The sequence below is a fragment of the Hippocampus zosterae genome, chromosome 4 (genome assembly GCF_025434085.1).
Source record: "Hippocampus zosterae strain Florida chromosome 4, ASM2543408v3, whole genome shotgun sequence".
Classification (NCBI taxonomy): Eukaryota; Metazoa; Chordata; class Actinopteri; order Syngnathiformes; family Syngnathidae; genus Hippocampus; species Hippocampus zosterae.
This window is the reverse complement of record NC_067454.1, coordinates 19,539,311-19,562,776: the sequence shown is the minus strand read 5'-3', so window position 1 is coordinate 19,562,776 and position 23,466 is coordinate 19,539,311. Positions and strand designations below refer to the sequence as shown.

Sequence of the window (23,466 nt, the reverse complement as noted above, 5' to 3'; positions counted from 1 at the left end):
AAATTCACATCTTGCACCTTGGACACCTAATGCAATGTGACCAGACAAACTAAACACTCACCTGGGCTAGTATTAGAAGGGTACGGTATGCATCTGTCACTTGTACAATCCCAAATCCAACCGCTGACGCAAAGTTTCCTGGAATTCTCGGCCTCTGAAAGCTGTCCAATCAGAGAACAACTGAGAAAAAAAAGTAGCCTACATTCATACAGCATGTACATCAACCATGGTTTATATCCATTTGAGAGCCTGAATTGACAGTTTTCAGACTCACCCACTGCCCCTGTGAGGCTGAGCATTACGTCGTACAATGGCGGGCTCCATGCATTTGCATTCTGTATGATTCACAACATTTATCAGCACAGGCTCTGGTACAAACTTGAATGGAATCACGCTAAGGACCTGAAATGCACGGCAACATAAAATGTATTGGATTTAATTTGCTCAAGAGCACAATGTCATTGAGAAATGCACTTACCGTTTTGTTGACCAGCACTGTACTTGTGTTTCTGCATGTGACACCTTCTTGATTGCAGCAGCCACCACACCTGTCAGCAGGAAAATGAAAACATCGGTGGAATAACGTCTGTCCAGTCGTGCACCGAATTGTCTTACTAGTGTGGACCAAGAGTGTTGTAGTACATGGACCTCTCGCCGGATATCAAGGATGGCAGGTAAATGATGGGTGATCCATACGACGGTGAATATCAAGTGAATGACGTGGAGGCGGTTTTGTGATAGACAAACCTGTGGACGGACACACAAGGTGGCTTGAAGAACATGGATGGGTCAGTACCCAGTTCTTTGGCCACATCCACACAAGTCTCTCTTGGCATGCATTGTGTCCGCTGCCACTCCTCATCTATGGCTGCATGGGAAACACAACACGCTATGAGGGGCCGTCAGACACACAATTGACAAGTTTCTCTCTCTCTCTCTCTCTCTCTCTCTCTCTCACACACACAAACAAACAAACACACACACACACACAAAAATGAAATGCTGGCACACAGAGCAATGAAACACTCTCATACACAGTACTGAAACCCTTCCACACCTAATTTAATGAACTGCGATCATCTTAATGGACTGAAATATTCATTTCAGTTACGAGTTTAAGAGTAGTTCCATGAGAACGTTTTAGTAATATACAGCATAGGAACCAAAAAATTACAACTACAGTGTGACAGTGATTCAGAAGTCTGCCTTAGAATTTTATTAATGGATGATGTGAGCTTTTCAGTAGTCTGCACGAGAGCATTTTAGTCACGTGTGTGTGTGTGTGTGCGTGCGTGCGTGTGACAGTTTCAGCAGTGTGTAAGAGAACATTTCACTGGTGTGCCAGAACATTTCATTAGCGTATGAGAGTGTGAAAAAAGTCAGTGCGGTGAATGAGAGTGATTCAGTAGTTTGCGCGTGTGTTTCATTTGTGCGCATGAGAGCATTACAGCAAAGTGTGAAAGTATTTTAGTAGTGTATGAGAGCGAAAATAATCAGTAGTGGCTGTGAGACTGTTTTAGTAGAGTTTTTGTGAGTGTTTTAGTGGTTTTGTGTGAGAGCATTGCAGTAATTATATGTGCTCAAAAAATTCAGCAGCGTGTGAGAACGGTGTAGTAATTCGAGTAAAAATCAATCAGTGCAGTAAATAAGAGAGTTTCAGTAGTTGGCTGCAAATATTTGATTACTGCTCATGAGAGCATTCCGTTATGGCCTACATCATTTTCGTAGCGTATCAGAGCAGGAAAAAAAACTTGTGGTGCATTTGAGAGTGTTTTAGTAGTAGCTGTGAGTGAATGCGCAAAAGCAAATTTTATTCAGATGTGTGTGAGAGCCCATTAGCAGTGTGTGGGAGTGTTTTAGTAATGTGCTTGAGAAAAACATTTAGAGTGTGAGCATTTTACTAAGGTATATGAGCGGGAAAAAATATCATTCAATAGTGTGTTAGCGAGTGTTCTGTTGATGAGTGTTTCAGTAGTTAGTGTGACGATGTTTGATTTGTGTGTGTGTGAGAGGTAGATCTAAAATTCATAGCCTACTTGTACACAAGCACTGGACATGACTTGCTGTCCTACCTTTGAGTATCTCCAAGCTGTATGATTCTGCAGCGTAACGTGTCGAGCGGTGGGAGCCGGCCGAAGGTGGCGAAAAAAGAGAGTCCGACTGCTGCAGTCTCATGCGGCACTTCCACAACTTCCAGTCGGGGAAGTCTGCAAGTCTGAGCAGCTCGTCAAGGCTGGAGGCTGAGCGTACCTTCCTCTCCCACTGCTTCATTACCTGTAAAGACTGCACTCTGTCATCTTTTCATTTACGGTACATGGTCACATATATGCTAAAAACTGAATTCATACAAGGCCTCAAGATTATGTAAAGACTAAATTAATGTCTAAACTCAAATGTCTGACTTGTATTAAACCTTTATTGATTGTTTTGTTGTTGTTGTTTTTTTGCCTGATAGTAAGAAACAGAAAAGAATCAAATCCCCCACTTCCAATGAAGTTGAAGACAAAGATGATTCAGGCAACATTAAAGGGTGAAAAGAAACAGCATCTGGCTGGGAGGGAAAATAAAAACAGATTACAATGATTTGCAAATCCTTTTCAACTTGTCTTCAATTGAATACAGAAGAGGACAAGAATTGTTGAGTGTTATTGTTTTTTGGAAATATTCTCTCATTTTGAATTTTATGTCTTCAACATATTCCAAAAATGCTGGAATAGGAGCAAGAAAAGCTTTGGAATTGACGCAAAAAAAACGCCCCTTTTGGAACATTCCACAGGTGAACAAGTTAATCGGAAACCAGTGAGTGTCAGGATTGGAATATAAAAGGACCATTATCAAGCAAGGATGGGGTAAGGTTCACACAACAACGTCTTGAGCAAATAGTCCATTAATTTAAGAATGATTCTAAATGCGCAATTTAAGGAAATTTTGCTATTTGGTCATCCATCGTCCATAATACCATCAAAAGACTTGGAGAATTGAGAAATCTTTGCACGTAAGGCCGAAAACCAACATTGAATGCCCGTGACCTGTGATCGCTCAGGCATCATTGCGTAAAGGACTTTGCCACGTGGGTCAGAAATGTTTCAGAAAACCACAATCAGTTATCATGGTTGGTCGCTACATTTACAAATGCAAGTTAAAACGCTACAATGCAAAGCGAAAGCCATAGATCAACATCGCTGGCTTCTTATTTGAGAGGAACTGACACAAAGTGGAAAAGTCTGCTGTGGTCTGACGAGCCCATGTCAACTTGTTTTGAGAAAAGAAACCATGTGGGTTAGTTCAAAAGCCAGCATCTATGAGGGTTTGGAAGTGTGTTTACGCCCATGGCATGGGTAGCTTGCACATGTGTGAAAATGGTGAAAGTTGCAGAAATGTTTTGGAGCAAGATATGTTGCCATCCAAGCATTGTCCTTTTTAGGGACATCCCTGCTTTATTTCAACAAGACAACGGCAAGCCACATTCTGCACATGTCCTGTGTGGCTTCGTAGTAAAGGACTGGACAAGACTTGCCCGCCAGTAGCCCAGACCTGTCTCCCATTGAAAATGCACTATGACAATGGAGACTACGGACTATTGAGCAAATAAAGATGTACATCAAACAAGAATGGGAAAGAATTCCACCCACAAAGATTTCACCATTCGTGTCCTCAGTTCCGGATTGTCTATTGAGTGTTGTTAAGAGGAACGGAGACGTAACAAAGTGGTGAACATGCTCCTGTCCCATTTTTGTTGCAGGCATGAAATTCAAAATGAATGAATATTTGAAAAAGGACCCCCCCCCCCAACCCCCAAATGATCAAGTTTAAAATGAAATTTCTTTGTAATGTATTTAATTAATTCTAGGTCGAAAATGATTTCCAAATCCCTGTATGTTTTACACAATGTCTTAACTTCACTTGAATTGGATCTTGTCAATTTGCATGCACGCACAAGGCTGAAACAATTTATCTTTGAGGGCTTGGTCAGTACTCCGAATCTCACAAACGTGCAGCCAAGAGTCTGGTCTCCAGTATGTCATCACCTTCACAGCTCACTATGTCGACACTCTCGAGTTGCGTGTGCGCACTTACATAACACAATATAACCTGTGAGGCGGAGACAGCAATTCTCTCAAATCAAAAAATAGCTTTACTCCTCCAGCATGTACAAGAGAGCCACGTGTGCTGAATGATGGGCCATCAGGGACATAATTCCTTTCACACCCACTTGTGATTTTTTTTTTTAAACAAATACGAATGAAACATTCTGACACACTACTGGAAACTGTCTTATACACAAAACATTTTCAAATACAGTACATTTGGTCACAGAAACACACTACTAAAAAAAGAGTTTATTCCCTACTACTGAAACGTGTCTTTCACTATGTGTATTTTGATAGTAGCATTTCAATTGTGTGCAAGAGTGTCAGTAGTGCAAGTGATAGAAAATGCGATCATGTGTGTGCAAGAGATAAGAGGTGTATGAGAGCATTCCGGTAATGTACCGTACCCATCTTTTCATTTTCAACACCGCTTATCCTGAAGAGGGTCAGAGGGTTGCTGGAGCCCATCCCAGCTAACTTCAGGCGAAAGGTGGGCTACACCCTGAACTGATTGCCAGTCACTTCCAGGGCAAATATACAGACGAACAACCATTCACACACACATCCACACCGTAGGAAACGATCCCACGCTGCCCGTTCACAAGTCATGCAAGTGTACCACTATACCATCAAGAATGTACTGTATATAGACTGAGAAAAAAAAATCAGTTGAGCATGTGCAAACTTTTCAGTGGTGAGTGTGATTGCATTTTGATAATTTTTTCAGCGTTTCACTCGTGAGTGTGAGAGTGTTTTTGTAGGATTTATATATATATATATATATATATATATATATATATATATATATATATTCATTCATTCATTCATCTTCCGAGCCGCTTGATCCCCACTAGGGTCGCGGGGGGTGCTGGAGCCTATCCCAGCTGTCTCCGGGCAGTAGGCGGGGGTCACCCTGAATCGGCTGCCAGCCAATCGCAGGGCACACATAGACGAACAACCATCCACTCACACCTAGGGACAATTTAGAGTGTTCAATCAGCCTGCCACGCATGTTTTTGGAATGTGGGAGGAAACCGGAGCACCCGGAGAAAACCCACGCAAGCCCGGGGAGAACATGCAAACTCCACACAGGGAGGCCGGAGCTGGAATCGAACCCGGTACCCCTGCACTGTGAAGCCGACGTGCTAACCACTGGATACCGGGCCGCCCTTTATATATATATATATATATATTATATATACACACACACACACACACACACACACATACAAAACTCAGTAGTTTGTGATGACATTTCAGTACTGTGAATTATTGAAGGGGGAAGTGAAACGACAGATTTCTGGCTAGGAGTAAAAAATAATGGAATCAAGGTAGAGATATTGGAAGTTGAAAAAAAAAATCAAAGTACAGTTGTCACTGATTCAAACATCGTAGCTTCTTATTTCAGTTATTCAAGAGAATCCTCAAATAGTATCTTTTAGGACATTAATTTTTTCGACCAAAAAAACCCCACTTAGGTGCCATCGGTACGTGGTCGGTGTGTGACTGCTTTTTACTGAGGTTCTTTTATCATTGGTGACCGTGAATGGTGTTTTTTTATTTTTAACGTAAGACTTCTATTTAAGTACAGAGTGAGAGTGCCACTTCTGGTTACAGTGAAGTATGCTTTGCAGGTTAACATGCGCCCACCTGAGGACCGCATCTATCCATCCATCATCCATTCACCCAACGCACTCCAACCGCACTCCAAGCTCTTGTGACTTTTGTGTATAAAGACCAAAAGCTCCATGCGCCACTCACCCTACTTCCAACCTGTCTTTGCAGGCCGAGGCCCCCATTGATCCAGCTGAGCTCCACCAGCAGTGTCACCAAGCAGGAGGTTCGATAAAGAGTCCGCTTCATCTTCACCAGCATCCCCCGGATCCTCTGCTCTGGCCTCTGAGAAGCACTCGCTATGAACTTGTCTTCCTTTTCACAGCTGGCTACGTCTCTGAGTGCCAGACCAGCTGATCTCTTCCGTGTATGTGCTGCATAAATTCTCAACCCTGCTCTGTGGGCGTGTCTGTGTCTGCGTGAGCCAGACGTAACCTGTCACAAAAGCAGCCCCCAGACACCCGCCAGCCAAATGGAGGGGCTTTACAACTCGAACGTCTTATTTGTGCAGCTTTGATGCGGTGTTCACTTGAGTAAGTAGGCAATGAGCTGGAAGCTGAAAAGGACCTCATAAAATTCTGAGTCCCTTGAAGGCTTCTTATCACCCACCTTCTCCTTTGTCCAAATGGAACCAGCAAAAAGCTCGGAGAGCATTTCAGTCTGTTCCCTTTCTCTTTGGTTATGAATCTAAGTTAGTCGTTGGCTGCCTTACACCTACTGTACCTCATAATCCACAAAATGCTGTTTGTCTTATTGGCTTTGAGCTCTCAACCCTTTCAGTGCTGTTAAATCCCCTCATCGTGAATTTCTTCTGCACACACACAAACATGTGTTTTAAATGTGATCCAGACATGAAAGGGTCCCACAGATGATACCCCTCCTTACTTGGAGGAAATCACCATGAAGGAAGATATTTCATTGAAGCCCGAATCCCATCAAGCAACGAAGGTTTGAGTGTTTGCAAAGGTAGCAATTTTTTTTTGTCGGGGTTCGTTCAATGTCGCCGACTTTTGCAAAGACATTAAAAAAAAAGAAAAACGTTTTTCTTGTTACCAATAATTTTTTAACATGTTCAAAATTCGTTTTGCATATTATTAGAACGTCATTGCAAACATTTGCGACCTTGAATGAACTCTGATGAAAACATTCGTTACCTTCGCAATCACTCGCAAACCTCAGTGGTATTGATTGACTTGGGCTTGTAGAATCTAATGAGATCCAGCAGAAGAGTTGAACAATTTCCGATATAAAGGACAACACACAGTAAGAGTCATCAAATTATCAGTTGTAAGTGTCCTGAATTCAATACAACTTTAATATTATTAATAAGTAAACCCCTGCCCCCCCCCAACCCCAAAATCAAGTGAGGACTAATACAAGACAGAATAAAGAATTAATTAAACTTCCATAATGCAGTTGAGAAATGACACATTTAGTAAAATTAGAATTTCTTTTAGTTCTATATTATTATATTTTAACACATAAAAAATGTTCAAGACAATGTTGGATGCACCGTCCTTCAGGGGAATTGCAAAAGAATACCGGTAACTGATTTAAATGGACAAACCTTTATTTATGTTGAATATTCAATATATTTGTTATGGACAGTTCAGTTGTATTTGACTTGTTAGGACAATATATTTACTTGTAATCTTTTAGGACTGTTTGTTTAGGTGCAGTTTTTAATTCACCTTTTACGCGCTAAGCATTTTAAATGAATCATTATTTATAAGTAATTTTGTTTTGTTGGCATTTTCTTAAGTGTAGAGTTAATGTTCAAAATATACATGACATTAAAATAGCTTGCAGCAATATTAAATAAACCTTTTAGAAATAAAACATTTTTTTGGAACACTTGATGTTGGTAATTGTGGTAGCACTTCGAGAGCGAGAATATTATTTTCAGACAGCACACGGCATAGAAAGGTTGAAAAACTACTGTGCTAGTGTTGTTGCTCTAATAAAATGGAATTTAAAATGTAAATGTACTTTATGACCAAAAGAAGATTTCAAAAATAGATGCAAGCAACAAACAATATATTTTGTACAACATAATGGTTAAAGAGAATCTCGGATCTGAGATCGCCAGTTTAAGGCTCGCTCAAAGCCATTTTGACCATTTCTATAATCACTGATAGCCTGGTTGATCTCTTCCTGCGTGTTCATTACAAATGGACCTGAAGAGCAAACACATGAAGCCATTTGTTCCATTTAGTATACACACATCGGAATGTTGTCGACAAACAAATGAACATACGTACCGTGCTTCACCACAGGCTCATTGATGGGTTCTCCAGCTATCAGGACAAAATGGCAAATGTCGGAACCCTGAAGAGAAAATAAAAGAAGTGGACTGAAGTAGAATGACACAGAGAGTATATAGAGCAGGGGTGTCAAAATCATTTTTGGCGCGGGCCACATTTTAGTTAGCCTTTCACTTGGAGGGCCGTTCTGACTGAATCCATATAAAGAAGTCAAGAATAGCTGCTGATTTAACTATTGTTTAAGTTACTATCATGAGGGATTTGGCAACAAGAAAATGCTTAGAATATATCTCTTATTTATTACATATGATATTTTAAATTATGAGAATTTTGGTAGACATTTTAGAAAGGATCATGGAAGTTCACATGTTTGATCTGCTTTTGCGGGCCACATAAAATGAGGTGGCGGGGCAGATATGGCCCCTGGGCTTTGAGTTCGACACCTGTGATATAAAGTATCTCTTACCTTGTTTTCAAATCGAACACTGTCCCCATCTCCAAAAACCACCGTGTGACGGGGCTCCACCTTCTGCTGCTCGTCATCAGGGCCTTCAAGAGAACAATGTTCAACTGGAACATCTCAGTCTCATTAAATTGATCCCCAAAAATGATCCAAGTGACAAGTATTTGACTCATTGTTATTGTGCCCATGAACATGTGGTGTTGGACGCTAATACCGGTGGCGCTGACGTCTCACCTGATGAAGACGCTGGAGAGACTCATCCTCGCCCACCTTCGACCGCTGGTGAGCCCGTCACTGGACCCGCTGCAGTTTGCCTATCAGCCTGGCATCGGCGTGGAAGACGCCATTATCTACCTCCTCCACTCAGTGCTGTCACACTTGGAGAAGGCTGGGAGCACTGTGAGAATCATGTTCTTTGATTTCTCCAGTGCCTTCAACACCATCCAGCCCAATTTGCTGGGAGGCAAACTACAGAACGCCAGAGTGGACCACCATCTCACAGCATGGATCGTAGATTACCTCACAAATCGGCCGCAGTACGTGAGATTGCAGAGCTGTGAGTCGGACCAGCTTCTCTGCAGCACTGGAGCGCCGCAGGGGACTGTTCTGGCTCCATTCCTGTTCATCCTCTACACCTCGGACTTCAGACATGACACTCCAAACTGCCACCTTCAGAAGTTCTCCGATGACTCTGCGATTGTTGGCCTCATTACAGAAGGGGATGATCGTGAGTACAGGGGACTGACAAAGGACTTTGTGGACTGGTGCCAGCAGAATCTCCTCCAGATCAACCCGAGGAAAACTAAGGAGTTGGTTGTGGATTTCTGCAGGAAAAAGTCCTCACCAGCACCGATGAACATCCAGGGTATGGACATAGAGAGGGTGACCTCCTACAAGTACCTTGGTGTTCTTCTCAACGACAAACTGGACTGGTCCACAAACACGGACACCCTGATTAGGAAAGGACAGAGCCGACTCTTCCTACTCAGGAAACTGAGGTCTTTTGGGGTTCAGGGGTCACTCCTTAAGACGTTCTATAACTCGGTGGTGGCCTCGGCCATCTATTATGGCATTGTCTGCTGGTCAGGCAGCATCTCGGCCCGGGACAGAAAGAGACTGGAGCGACTGGTCAGGAAGGCCAGTTCTGTCCTGGGTTGCTCCCTTGACACTCTGGAGGAGGTGGGCAACAGACGGATGCTAACTAAGCTAAAAGCTATGATGGCCAGTCCCTCCCACCCCTCCAGCCCGCCCTGACAGCACTTGGTAGCTCCTTCAGCCAGAGACTGTTACACCCACGCTGCAAGAAGGAGAGATACCGACGCTCGTTCCTACCGACTGCTGTCAGGCTGATGAATAAAAAATAACAATCATAATAATAATAATAATTAAATGATGTGAAGGTAAATTGTAAATAGTACTGCGATTTATCCATTTGTGTTCATATTTAATTGAATTTATTTATTTATTTAATTGAAAGATGTTTGTTGTTGTTGTTTTATTTCTCTTCTTCTTTCTACATACATTCTTGCTGCTGGAGGCTGTAAATTTCCCCATTGTGGGACAAATAAAGGATATCTTATCTTATCTTATCTTAATGCGATTAAAGTCAAATGCCTATTGTTTTGGGTTCATAAACACATCTGAGAGCAATTTTGCCCAATCTAAGAAAGGCTTGCTTGTCACTAATAAAACATTTGACATTTTTGGAGGGAGGAATAGATGTCTCACTGGAAATAGCAGCTTTTGTGTAAAAGTGTTTTGTCTCTCACACAAAACCAGATCAAGCGCAAACAGGACAACTCACATGAAAGGTAGAATCTTTAAAAGGTAGCTATGACATCTGAAGTTATACAGTGAACCCCTAGGAACATGCATACAATATCTGTGAAATCACTCTTTTGCGGGTATCAAGGAATTATATTGAAGTCGGTTAAGGAGCTTAATTTGCAAAGCCCTGTAGTATTTTGCTGTCCACCCATTAATCTATTTTCTTCTGCTCATCTGAGGTGGGGTCATGGGGTCAGAAGATTTAGCAGTTTTCCCTTTCTCTTGCGACTCCATCCTGCTCTGGCTGGGGAATCCCTAAGGCATTCCTAAGTCAGTCTCTCCAGCGTGTACCGAGTCATCCTGGTCCTCCCAGTCCTCCCAGTAAGACACCTCACCATGGAGGCGTACAAGAGGAACAACAACAAAGTGCCCAAGCAACTTCATTTGGCTCCTCTCAGTACGGAGTAGTAGCAGGTCGACCGAGTCCCTCCCGGATAACCGAGCGTCTCACACTATCTCTAAAGGAGAGCACGGAGACCCTGTCGTGGAAAGTAATTTCGGTCAGCTTGTATCCAGGATCTTGTTCTTTCATTCACCATGAGTGAGAGTAGGAACTTAGAATGACCTGAACATCAAGAGCTTTGTCTTTCGGCAAAGCTCCTTCTTCATCACGACACACTGATACATAGTCCACGTCATTGCTGACGCTACACTAAATCGCATCACTGTTGACACTGCATCGATGCACCTGTTGATCTCCATTCAATTTTCACTTGTGAACCAGACCCCAAATCCTCCATTTGGCCTAGGATCTCACATCCCTGACCCTGAGAGGGCACTGCATCCTTTTCCGGCTGAAGACCATGGCCTTCGATTTGGAGGTGCTGATTCTTATTCCAATCACTTTACACTCCACACCAACAGCACCAAATGATTTGCAAAAAGCAGAAATGTAATACTTGTGGTCAACAAACCGGACCCCCTAAACATCTTGACTGCACCTAGAAATCCTGTCAAGTTTATGAACACAATTGCTGACAAAGGGCAGCATTGTCGGAGTCCACCTTTTAATGGAAACTAATCCGACTTACCTCCGTCAATGCAGACCAAACTCTGACACCATATGTACATGGATCGAGCAGCCCATGCTGGGGCATTCTAGATCACCCCCCTCAAGATCCTCTGGGGTATATGGTCGAACTTCTTCTCCAAGTCCATAGAGCACCTGCCGAGGGCGAAGAGCTGGTCCTCGACTTCACGGCCATAACAAAAACCACATGCTCCTCCTAAATCCAATATTCAACTTCTCACGGTACCCTCTTTTCCAACACCGCTGAATAGACTTTACCAGGGAGGGTAAGATTGTGAGCGCCGTGTATTTGGACTACACCCTCTGGTCCCCCTTCTAACAAAGAGGAACCAAGCCCCCGTGCTACTATTCCAGAGGCATTGTCCCCAATGTCTATGAGATGCTGCAAAGGCATATTAACAAGGACAGCCCCACAACATACAGAGCTTTTAGGAACGCTGGACAGATCTCATCCACATTTGCAGTTTTGCCACTGAGGAGCTTTTTAACCACCTCGGTGACCACAACCACAGAAATAGGAGAGTGCTCGTCAGACATGTCCCAAACATGCCATTCCAGGTCTCATCGTCGCTGCCCATTGAGCATTGAAGTCCCCCAAAAAAACAAGGGAGTCCCCAGAGTGGGTGCTCTCCACCAACCGCTTCCATGACTCCAAGAAGGTTCGGTACTCTGAACTGCTGTTAGGTGCATAGGCACAAACAACATTCGGAGCCCATCTCCCCACCTGAAGGCAGGAGGCTATCGTCTCGTCCACAGGGGTAAACTTGAAAGTAAAGGAATAGAGCCGGGGGAGCAATAAGTATGCCCTCACCTGCAAGGGCATCTCTCACCATGGACAAACAAAAAAACAATACCTGTATCGGTACTCGCCCATCCTTCAGTGAAACCATTCCCAAAATATTTTTTGATGTGGTCTCCATATCTCAGATTTTCACCTATAATTGCAGGTGAGCCTAAAAGGGGGTTGTCCGGGCACTATTAATTTTGATTCCATGTTAAGAAGAAAATGTTACATGACAGAAATAAAACAAGAGTCGTTCTTGTTTAAAGTCCAGGACTCACCAACATGAATGGTTCCTGAGAGAGTGTAAATGAAGGCAGTCCATCCTATGAAAATTCAAACAATTATTTAAGTGGTACGGCTTGCATGTGCCGAACAAAAGTAGAGATACTGTTGTTCCCTTTATAATGCATGGATCATCTAAGTGTAGAATAAACATAACAAATATTAACACATTACTCATTTGATAGCCAAATATGTGAAAAACTGACCTACAAAATTCTTTTTTTTATATATTTTAAAGCCCAATACTTCTCCATTTGGTAGAAACTAGGGCCCAACCAATCTGGATATTTTGAGGCCGAGGACGATTTTTAGCAGAGAAAAATATAGATGACCAATTAAGAGGCCGGTTCATTTAAAAAAGGTAGATATTTAATCACAATGCATAAAATAACATCCCTATTTAGCCGACTATTCTGGTTAATGGTTGAAGGGCCATAATCGGCTATTTAGTCAGTCATCCGATTAATTTTTTAAATTATTTTCTATGGACCACAGCAGAACGATTTCAATAACCAAACCTCTTCCATACATTCAATATACCTTATGACTATTATTTACCTGATGGAACTGGCTGTACATGTTGGGCTCCAATCTTCAGCACAAAATCCAAATACATTGTTGGTGTCCTTGTGTAGACCTTGGACTGCAATACGGCATAAATCAATATGCAAACCAATGGAACACACTCTATAGAAGAGACACAAGCAGAAACCTTTGCTCCTAAGGCTTCTCCGATATCACAGCCACAGTGACCCACCGTGAGTCACTTTGGGGATATCTGAGCTCTGCAATTCCTGATAGGCTGGTTGCACCATCTTATTCTGCCTGGACAGGTTCACCCACAGCTGCAAACCCACCAAGGGTTCCTCAGACATGGGCATCTCAGGATGAACCACTCCCCTTCCTGCAGTCATCCACTGGGCGCGCCCCCACACGCACACACACACACAGAAGTCACAATCCAGTGTTCTGTACAGGCGTAAAGTCAGGCAAGTAGAAACTTTGGTCACTTGATTAAACTAAGACATAGTATTTGGAAAAAGAACAAGCTGCAGGCCACTTAACAATATTTCAGAAAGACTGCCGGGAATACCAACCTGATCATCATTCAAGAGGCAAAAAGAAAACATTTATAAAACCTAATTTGGGCTTATCGTCACAAACCACGTGTACTATTTAAAACTATTGATTCTATACTTACGGTGGGTCACATCATTCTATCTGCTCGTTAGCAGCACAAGGTGGGCATTAGTTTTCATGTCATTTGAGTGGTTTATGTCCTATTTAGCTGACACAACTTTTTGCGTTAGCCTTGGTTGCTCGGAGTCACGAACTGCCCCATTGTAATGTGGTGTTCCACAAGGTTCAATTCTGGCGCCTCAGTTGCTCTGATTGAATCTGCTCCCTCTGGGTTCCATCTTAAGGATCTATTTCCCGCTGAGCCAAAAAGATGCTTTCTCACTGACGTCACGTTTATCCTGTTTAGAGGATGGAGTTGCATTTCTTCAATTTCAATGAAAAGCAAGGAGAAGTGATGATGTTTGGTCCCAGTGGCCCTTACATACCATTCTTGCTGACTTGGGCCTGCTGACTACTTATCTAAAGTCAACAGTCTCAAACTGTACAGTGATTTCAAAGTGGATCGGCAAATTGGTGCTGTTGTTAAATTCAACATTTTTTCAATTTAGGCAGCTGGCTAAAGTAAAGCCTCTCCTTTTTCAACAGCCCTTTGAAACAGTAATTCAAGCCTTCACATTTCGGCTGGATTACTGTGATGAACGTTACTTTGCGATCAACCAGTCCTCCATTATGCATCTCCAGTTGGTCCAAAATGCTGCTGTTCACCTCTTGACTGGTACTCAAAAGGGAGCACACCGCTCCTAATCTTGCATCCCTTCACTGGCTCTCAATGCATTTTAGAGTTCATTTTACTATTCTATTATTTGTTTTCAAATCTGAATATAGCCACACCTGACCTTACCTCTCTGAGCTCCTCCACCTCTATTCACCTGCCCGGTGCCTCACATCTGCAGAGTAGACACTATTCAAAGTTACCTGGGGCTAAGAGAGGATTGAGCCTTTATATCGCTGGTCCCTCCCCGTCTTTGGAATGACCTTCCACTGTACATTTGACAAGGCCCCTTGCTGCCCATCTGTCAAACTCGTCTTAAAACGAATTTTCATTCTTTGGCTATTCACTCAGCAACGTTTAGGACTTGAGATTTTTTTTCGTTTCATTGATTTTGTGCTTTCTACTGTCTTATTTATTGTATGGATTATATTTGCTCCATGTCCAGTGCTTGTATACAGCGGTGGTTGTTTTAAAGTGCTGTATAAATACAGTTGAGTTGAGTTCTGTCCACGGTGAGTGAGCACTTTGATCAAGTACAAAATCAAACAAGAACAGGCTCAGGCAAAATGATCTGACACATTTGTAGGTTAAATAAAAGGCAAACAAAGTAAAGAAACAAAATAGTGTTTTTATTTTGGAAAAGTACATATAATGCCATTCTGTTACATTATGTTTTAAAAATTATGTTTAGTTCTGGTGGAGAATAATGATAACGATAAAAGATATAGCACAACAGCTCGGATCACAAGCTGCAATTGCAGACTACTGAGCGCTAACAACTTCGTCGGTTAAAGATTTACCTGCTTTATTTTATTTTATTTTGTGAAAATGAGTCTGATGTGATGATTAGGGTGCAGTGTACATTAACACAAAAATATATATTACTAACATGCACAAAGACACACAAATTGTCGTTTGTTTTTTTTCCTTCTCTACACCCCTCGCGATCAACTTGGGACCAGTTTGCAATCTACCGGTCGATCCTGATCGACGTAATGGGCACCCATGTTGTACAGGGTCAGGCAAAATGATCTGACACATTTGTAGGTTAAATAAAAGGCAAATTAAGTAGAGAAACCATTTTTTATTTTTATTTTTGAAAAGTAGATATAATGCCATTCTGTTTCATCAGGTTTTAAAAAATAAGTGGAGTTCTGGCGTTGCGAAGTCAGCCGGTTGATATTCGTTTCAATGCAGATCCAGTAGCTCTGAAGTTGGTAACCCAGAACAAAATCGTGTTTTAAGCTGGTACGGGATCATGTCTACCAAGATTGAAATGCAAACGGAACGCTCGTTGTGTCGCAGTTACATACATATTTGTTTGTTTTGATAAACATTTCCACAATGAAAGTGTGATGCTCACCAGTCCAATTCATGGCAGCAGATGAAAAAGAAATGGGGGGGGGGGGGGGGGAGAAATGGCATTAAGAAACAAAGCAAAATGGCATTACATGAAAATGGCATTGTATGTACTTTTTGAAAATAAAAACACTTTTTTATTTCTTTACTTTGTGTACTTAAATGTGTCAGATCATTTTGCCTGACCCTGTAGTTTGAAATACAAGGGTATTGTGTACACATTATCGAAATGAGTTTAAACATTTGAGTCTTTAATAAATGTATCAATTGAAATGCGTGTTAGTGATTCACTCCAAACCGGAAGTGGAGCGCCGGCATGATTAAGCCCAGCTGCAACGCAATGTACTTCGTTCAAAATCAAATTACGGCTGGACAAACATGAAAACTATGCATAATGAGTTAAATAAAGACACCACTGTTTTAACAACACTTTAGCCCAAGCTGTTTACATTGCCGATTGCGAGCGGTAACTGACTGTGTTTACAAACAAAGCACAACGGACATAATGCAAAGCAGACAAACAAAGCCACCGGTCACGATCAATCTAAAGCTAACTTTAGATTTCTGTTAAATAAAAGTACAAGCGTAGCTTACCATTGGGCCATGCCGACGACGAAGGGAGTGTATTCACTAACGCAACATAATGCGATTTTGCTTTTTATACCTCGCGCGAATGGTCGCCTGTCAGTGGCAGCCCCGCCCCTCTTAAAGCGCCAGGTGAATCCAACACTGTGGCTGTCAAATGGCTTGACTTAGGATACCAACCATTACCAAGATAGCTCCTCCATTTCACTAATGGAGTCTTCCCTGTGATGCCAACACATGCCAAACCAGTTGCTGTAGTACATGTTTTGCCTAAAGCAGTCTTCCTCAACTGGCTGACAGCGATCCACGACCGGACCGCCGACCTCCTCTGAACGAGCCTTCTCTGTCCAGACCCTCGGCAAATTGTATCAAATAAAAAATTATCAAGTGATTTTTATGTTATACATTTTATATGTTTGGACTATAATCTGCGCATTACCGCGATCGCTTGTTAAAATTATCCGTTGTATTCTTTGCGTGCACTAACAGATGTAATGCAGAGGACCGCAGCAGCGCGACTTTGTGTGTATAATGTTTGACTAACTGGAGACCCTGTCTGAGGAAGGCATGTGGCGATAACGATGCGCTGATTGGCTCCTCTGAAATGAAGGTGTGCCCATATAAGCGTCAGCATATACGATGCGCTGATTGGCTCATTTGAATTGAAGGTGTGCCCATACCTAAGCGTCAGCATATACGATATGCTGATTGGCCCATTTGAATTTAAGGTGTGCCCATATATAACCGTCAGCACGCGTCTATCCCAATACGCACGCATTCAAAATGGCGGATTGTGTCCGGAAACAGACGCATGCGCGACGCCATAGTGTGCTCACAGCTTCAGCCCAGGAGAGCCGCACACAGACAATTTAGACAAAACGAATCGCGGGAGGTTTCGATTGTTTGCAGTTGTGCTCCCGTCTACCCGGGGTTCTTTGCAGCTGTTTAACAGCAGAACAGAAGATGGCCGCTTGTGCGCCAGTGTGTTCGGCGACGCTCCTGCCATTTCGTTTTTTTTTTTTTTTTTTTAACTTTTCGCCATGCTTGTTACCTCCCTAACAGCGTCTCGGTTGGTTTATGATCGCCGATCGTTGTTATTGATTCAACAACACGTCGGAGATTCGGCCGCGTTTTGGCAAGACAGTGGTGAAAAGACGCTACCTCCGTTCTTGGCTAACCTGCCGGCTGATCTCTTCCGCGTTCGTTCCAACGCGCCACGGCATTTTTACCCTGCGGGCCTTTCTCGGGGAGGAATCCAGCGTAACCTTTTGAGGGAATTCCCCCGGGCTCGGCTATCGACAGAGGCAATCCTACCCATTGCTACTTCCACAAGGATCGCGTTGTTAAACGCCCGGTCGCTGACGAACAAGAACACCGCAAGGTAAATGAACGTCACAATGGCGTCCTCAAATAATATTGGCATGCCTCAGACATTGCATTCACTTATAGTGGAAGAACAGCACTGCACATTCCTGTGCTCCTTGTGTCAGTATTGAAAATGGTTCTTAACTCCTCTTCTGATATATTTTTAAGTGACTTAAGAGGGGATTTGAAAAGGGGAATTGTACACATGAAAAGGATATTTTTGTTTTCATGTTTAGTATTTATTTTGGTAAAATTAGTGTTTTGTGTTTGTTTAAGTAAGGGAAAAAAGACAACTACTGTTTACCAAAGTTAAAGTAAAAATGTCTTATTTCCCTAAAAGGGCTATTTGTATTATTAAGCAGGCACAACTTAACAAAATAAGAGTTCCTGTGCCTCAACACAATACCTCTCATTATTTGCTGTGTTCTGGCAAAGTGAATAATTGTTATTTTCATGCACCCCATTGTTGATTGGTTGTGAGGAGTGTTGATTTGTATAAGCTTGGCTTTACCATAATAAATGGGCATATAGTGCCCTGCAACAGAGAGGCGACCAGTCCAGGGTTTATCATGCCTATCATCGGGATTGAGCTCGGATAGGATCCAGGTCACCTGTGACTCTCATGAGCAATATAGAAAATAGATGAACGAATGTTACAGTTGTTTCCTTCAATTTACACACCGTAGGCAAGTTATAAAATCATTTCCAGAACGTTTTAAAAACATGTTTTTACTGTGTTTTAACACATTTTTTAAATGATCAAACGCAGTTAAAATGTATCATACAGTGTATTAAGAGAGAAATATCAACAAATAAAAATATTTGTACTCATAATGACTCACGAAGGCGATGATGAAGCAGCCATAACACAGTACAGTCTTGTTACAAGGCTGAAATAAAGGTGTTTTCTTTGTAAAAAAAAAATATGACCAACCTGGTATTGAAAATGTCAAGCATGCAAGAGCATATAGTACGTCTGCATATAAACATAGTCTCCGTGCTTTTTGATCGGTGACTTTTTTTGTTGTTATATTTCTCACAAACATCTTTTGGGGCAGGTGTTGGCTGCTTGTTTTTTTTTTCTGTTGCAAACCCGGGCGGCTCCGCCATTGTTTTTTGGAACTGCAGTGCATCACCATGTCAGCAAGCCACCACTCCGTTAACATTGCATTCCATAGGGAAAGGATGAACGCTGAAGTAATCAACAATGTTTGTGCTGTATCTCAAGAACACAACAGTCAATCAGGGCCTGGAAAAAAAAAAATTCTCGTCTCACCCACCCTTGGGCTTACTAGTTGACATGTAAGCCACAAAACGCCCACTAGTTCACTAGTAAGAACATTTTGAGGCTTACTAGTGAACATGTAAGCCACAAAACGCCCACTAGTTCACTAGTAAGAACATTTTGAGGCTTACTAGTGAACATGTAAACCACAAAACGCTCACTAGTTCACAAGTAAGGTAATTTTGATGCTTACGAGTGAACATGTAAGCCACAAAACGCTCACTCGTTCACGAGTAAGGTCATTTTGAAACTTACTAGTGAACATGTAAGCCACAAAACGCCCACTAGTTCACAAGTAAGGTAATTTTGATGCTTACGAGTGAACATGTAAGCCACAAAACGCTCACTCGTTCACGAGTAAGGTCATTTTGAAACTTACTAGTGAACATGTAAGCCACAAAACGCCCACTAGTTCACTAGTAAGATCATTTGAGGCTTACCAGTTGACATGTAAGCGGCAAAACGCCCATTAGTTCACTCGTAAGATCATTTTGACGCTTACTAGTGAACATGCAAGGACATAAATGTGCCCACTAATTCACTAGTAAGATCATTTTGAGGCTTACTAGTTGACATGTAAGCCACAAAACGCCCACTAGTTCACTAGTAAGATCATTTTGAGGCTTACTAGTGAACATGTAAGCCACAAAACGCCCACTAGTTCAGTAGTAAGATCATTTTGACGCTTACTATTGAACATGTAAGCCACAAAACGCTCACTAGTTCACCAGTAAGGTCATTTTGATGCTTACTAGTGAACGTGTAAGCCACAAAACGCTCACTAGTTCACTAGTAAGATCATTTCGACGCTTACTAGTGAACATGTAAGGCCATAAATGTGCCCACTAGTTCACTAGTAAGATCATTTTGAGGCTTATTAGTGAACATGTCAGGCCATAAATGTGCCCACTTGTAGTGCTAGTGACATTACACTGTACTTGCATTACATGCAATACTATTGGCTGTACGTTTCAAAATAGTATCATCCCACCAGTCAGGGCTCATGATTTTGGAAATTCTGTGCCCACTTAGTTTTTTAGAACAACAATGGCGGACAGCGTCCCGAGACGTATTCGGCGAAGGTGCAGGGCAATAGAGACTGCCTGTCGTCAAGGGTCTGCCGGTGAAAGTGAAGCACGCGCGATAAACATTTCAATTGCTAATTTAAGAAGAGTTAGTGACCAGTTTAGCGCTGATACTATTCAAAATTTGATTCAAAGTCGAATAGATCTCCGATCTGTCATCATTGCGGGACCCGCTCCTAATGGTGGACGTGTTTGTTCCCATGTGGCACATCGTTTGCACACAGGTAAAATGGCTACCATTTTTTGTCATTGCTTTTTTGTATGTATTTTTATTCGAACTACACACGGGTTTTACTGACGACTTGCTGTGACTTACCTTCTTTCACCCTGTCAAACGTCGTTTTATACCAGTGGTTTTCCTGCAAATCAGTAGACTATTAAGTAACGCGATGGCTATACACTTTTGAGCAATAACTAGTGATCATTTAGTTATTCAATTATAAGTTTGAATTATTTTTTTCTTGAGTAAAATGGTTAGAGAAAATAGCCGCTCGTGGTTTTGAAGCTGCATATACTTTTATGTACATCTGTGTCTATATGCCTGTACTGTATACAGTATATAAAAAACACGTAGTGATTCATTTGCTTGAATTCCTTAATCCTTTAATTTCCATACTTTAGGTAGACGAGGAAGACCAGCACTTGACATTACAAGGGATCAAATTGAACTGCTCCCCACTCAGGGCTTTACAGCGAGAGCCATCACGGGGATGTTGGGTTGTTCCTCTTCATACCTGCATAAAAAAAATGAAGTTTTTTTCAGATTTCAGCCAGAAATAGATTTACTCCCATTCATGATGTTGACCTGGAGGAGCATGTCAGAAGATTGCACAGCCAATTTCCCAGATCAGGCTCGGAAGCAAGTGTTCTGCTACATACTCTTGTCCCTTCATGTATATATCATTATATTCATTATGAAAGTGTACTTTCTTTATTGTGTTGTTTTCTGAATCTGTTGCAGATGACGAGGGCATACCTGCGTCCTGATGGTATTGTAGTACAAAGAAAAAGAGTTCGAGAAATCCTCAACCGTAGTGACCCAGCTGCTGCAGCCCAGAGATGGAGCCAGACTGTGGCTAGAAGAACATACTATGTGCCATTCCCCAATAGTTTATGGCACATAGATGGGCATATGCGTCTCATTCGGTAATAAGGGATCATCTTATATTTGTACTTGTGGGAGCATTAGAAAGCCATATTGTATGGACAGCACAGATTAAATTGAATTTTATCATTTGTATATCCAAGTTACACAAACTCCAAATTGCCTCCATGTCGTCTTAAGTGCACAGCAATATCATCTCTACCGAGATGATATTTCAAACAAGATATGAAACTTGATTGTTTTCTTGTATTTAGTAATTATTCTTTTCATGTTTGTTTTACAGGTTGGGGTTTGTGACACATGCTGGCATTGATGGGAATTCCAGGCTAATAACGTACCTCAACTGCAGCATAGACAACACAGCTTTGACAGTGTTGAAATATTTTGTCCAAGCCACCTGCCTGTATGTGTTACCCTCCAGAGTAAGATCCGACCATGGTGGTGAAAACACTGGTTGCTCTTTTAATGAACCTACTGCAGGGACAAGACACCAAAATTATTTCTAGCTCCAGCCAACACCCCCTCACAATTTACTCACACCTCCCATGGCCTGATTATCTACCAACAGGGGCCCTTTTTGGATTATCATTTTGGCATAGGAACTTTCCTTTCCTATCCTAACCGAGTGAGATGAGCCGGTAGCACCTGGAGCAAAGATCGTCTAAATTTTAATAATGCTTAGGAAAGGTTCTGACCATCCTTTACGAAAGGAAAGGAGATATATTATGCAGCAGGAATATTGAAAGGGGAAGTCTTTTTTAATATTTAATGCCTTTACAATCATACATTCTATGCACATACACTGGTCTAAACATTGTATTCAGATTAATTTTACCTTTGTGGAATATGAATTATGCAGGAAATCTCACTTGTTTTTATCCAAATCAGGGGGCTAACATTTTGTACTTGCTATTGCCCAAACAGTACATCACAGTTTCTGTGAGGACAAAATTTCTGGTTCTGTCACAGTCCACCGGAAGCAGAAATTGCTTTCACATCGCGCAGGTGTAACTTGGGCCGATCACAAGTGCTGCTTAACTTTGTTAAACTAAATGAAGAGATGCCTCCGTGCAATACTCAGAGTAAGATGACGTGTAAAGGAAGTGGCATGATGTATAGAAGTTAATGGAGTGCTGTGTCTGTCTCCTAAATACAATAAGGACTTTTTAAATGGCTTTTAAATTTTTCTTGCAGGGAAAAATATATATCTATATATCTACTGTATATATATCTATAAAATAAAATCCTCGTCTCACCCCTCAGGTGGTGTCCATCCCTCATTCAGCTGGGGTCCTCTACCAGAGGCCAGGAAGCTTGAGGGTTCTGCGCAGTATCCTTGCTGTTCCCAGCACTGCACATTTCTGGACTGAGATGTCCGATGTTGTTCCCGGGATCTGTTGCAACCACTCATCATCTAGTTTGGGGGGTCACTGCCCCGAGTGCTCCGACCACCACAGGCACGACTGTCACCTTTACCTTCCAGGCTCTCTCCAGCTCCTCTCTGAGCCCTTGGTATTTCTCGAGTTTCTCGTGTTCCTTCTTTCTGATGTTTCCATCACTTGGGACCGCTACATCCACTACAACGGCTTTCCTCTGCCATTTATCTATGATCACGATATCTGGTTGGTTCGCCATTACCATCTTGTCAGTCTGGATCTGGAAGTCCCAGAGGATCTTCCCTCTGTCATTCTCCACCACCTTTGGAGGCGTTTCCCATTTTGACCTTGGGGTTTCCAGTCCATACTCCGCACAGATGTTTCGGTAGACTATGCCAGCCACCTGGTTATGGCGTTCCATATAGGCTTTCCCTGCCAGCATCTTACACCCTGCAGTTATGTGTTGGATCGTCTCAGGTGCCTCTTTGCACAACCTACACCTTGGGTCTTGGCTGGTGTGGTATATCTAGGCCTCAATGGCTCTGGTGCTCAGGGCCTGCTCCTGAGCAGCCAGGATGAGTGCCTCTGTGCTGTCCTTCAGGCCAGCCCTCTCTAGAACTCTGATAGGACTTCTTGAGATTGGCCACGTCAGTTATTGTCCGGTGGTACATCCCGTGTAGGGGCTTGTCCTCCCATGATGGTCCCTCTTCCAGCACCTCATCTTCTGTTCCCCATTGTCTGAGACATTCTCTGAGTACATCATCCGTTGGTGCCTTCTCCTTGATGTATTTGTGGAGCTTGGATGTTTCATCCTGGACAGTGGCTCTCACACTCACTAGTCCCCGGCCTCCTTCCTTTCGGCTTGCGTACAGTCTCAGGGTGCTGGATTTGGGATGGAACCCTCCATGCATGGTAATGAGCTTTCGGGTCTTAACATCCGTGGTCTGAATCTCTTCCTCTGGCCACCTTATTTTTCCTCCAGGATATCTGATCACTGGCAGGGCATAGCTGTTTATTGCCTGGGTCTTATTCTTGCCATTGAGCTGGCTTCTTAGGACTTGCCTCACTCGCTGGAGGTATTTGGCCGTAGCCGCTTTCC

At 42.4% G+C, this 23,466-nt stretch overlaps 2 protein-coding genes across 3 annotated transcripts in view; both read right to left on the bottom strand.

Moving 5' to 3' along the window:
- Positions 1-23,466, bottom strand: part of LOC127599375 (vascular endothelial growth factor D-like) — a 449,921-nt gene that overhangs the window by 640 nt on the left and 425,815 nt on the right. The window contains exons 2-7 of the mRNA XM_052063312.1: positions 5,853-6,314; positions 2,073-2,274; positions 748-868; positions 479-548; positions 275-402; positions 62-180 (exon numbers count right to left, since the gene is read on the bottom strand). Of these exons, the coding sequence (XP_051919272.1) occupies positions 62-180; positions 275-402; positions 479-548; positions 748-868; positions 2,073-2,274; positions 5,853-5,966 (754 nt within the window). The 5' untranslated portion in view covers positions 5,967-6,314. The remainder of the gene's footprint in view (positions 1-61; positions 181-274; positions 403-478; positions 549-747; positions 869-2,072; positions 2,275-5,852; positions 6,315-23,466) is intronic.
- On the bottom strand, positions 7,258-13,135 carry LOC127599422 (pirin-like). 2 transcript variants are annotated; one of them, XM_052063392.1, is made up of 6 exons: positions 13,068-13,134; positions 12,914-12,998; positions 12,352-12,396; positions 8,436-8,518; positions 7,967-8,033; positions 7,258-7,882 (listed from the first exon to the last, which is right to left on the bottom strand). In XM_052063392.1, exons 2-6 carry the CDS (start codon positions 12,969-12,971, stop codon positions 7,764-7,766), a joined length of 372 nt encoding a protein of 123 aa, XP_051919352.1. In that variant the 5' UTR covers positions 12,972-12,998; positions 13,068-13,134; the 3' UTR covers positions 7,258-7,763. The 2 variants fall into 2 exon arrangements, with proteins under 2 accessions (XP_051919352.1, XP_051919353.1); XM_052063393.1 differs by lacking the exon at positions 12,352-12,396 and having other exon boundaries at positions 13,068-13,135.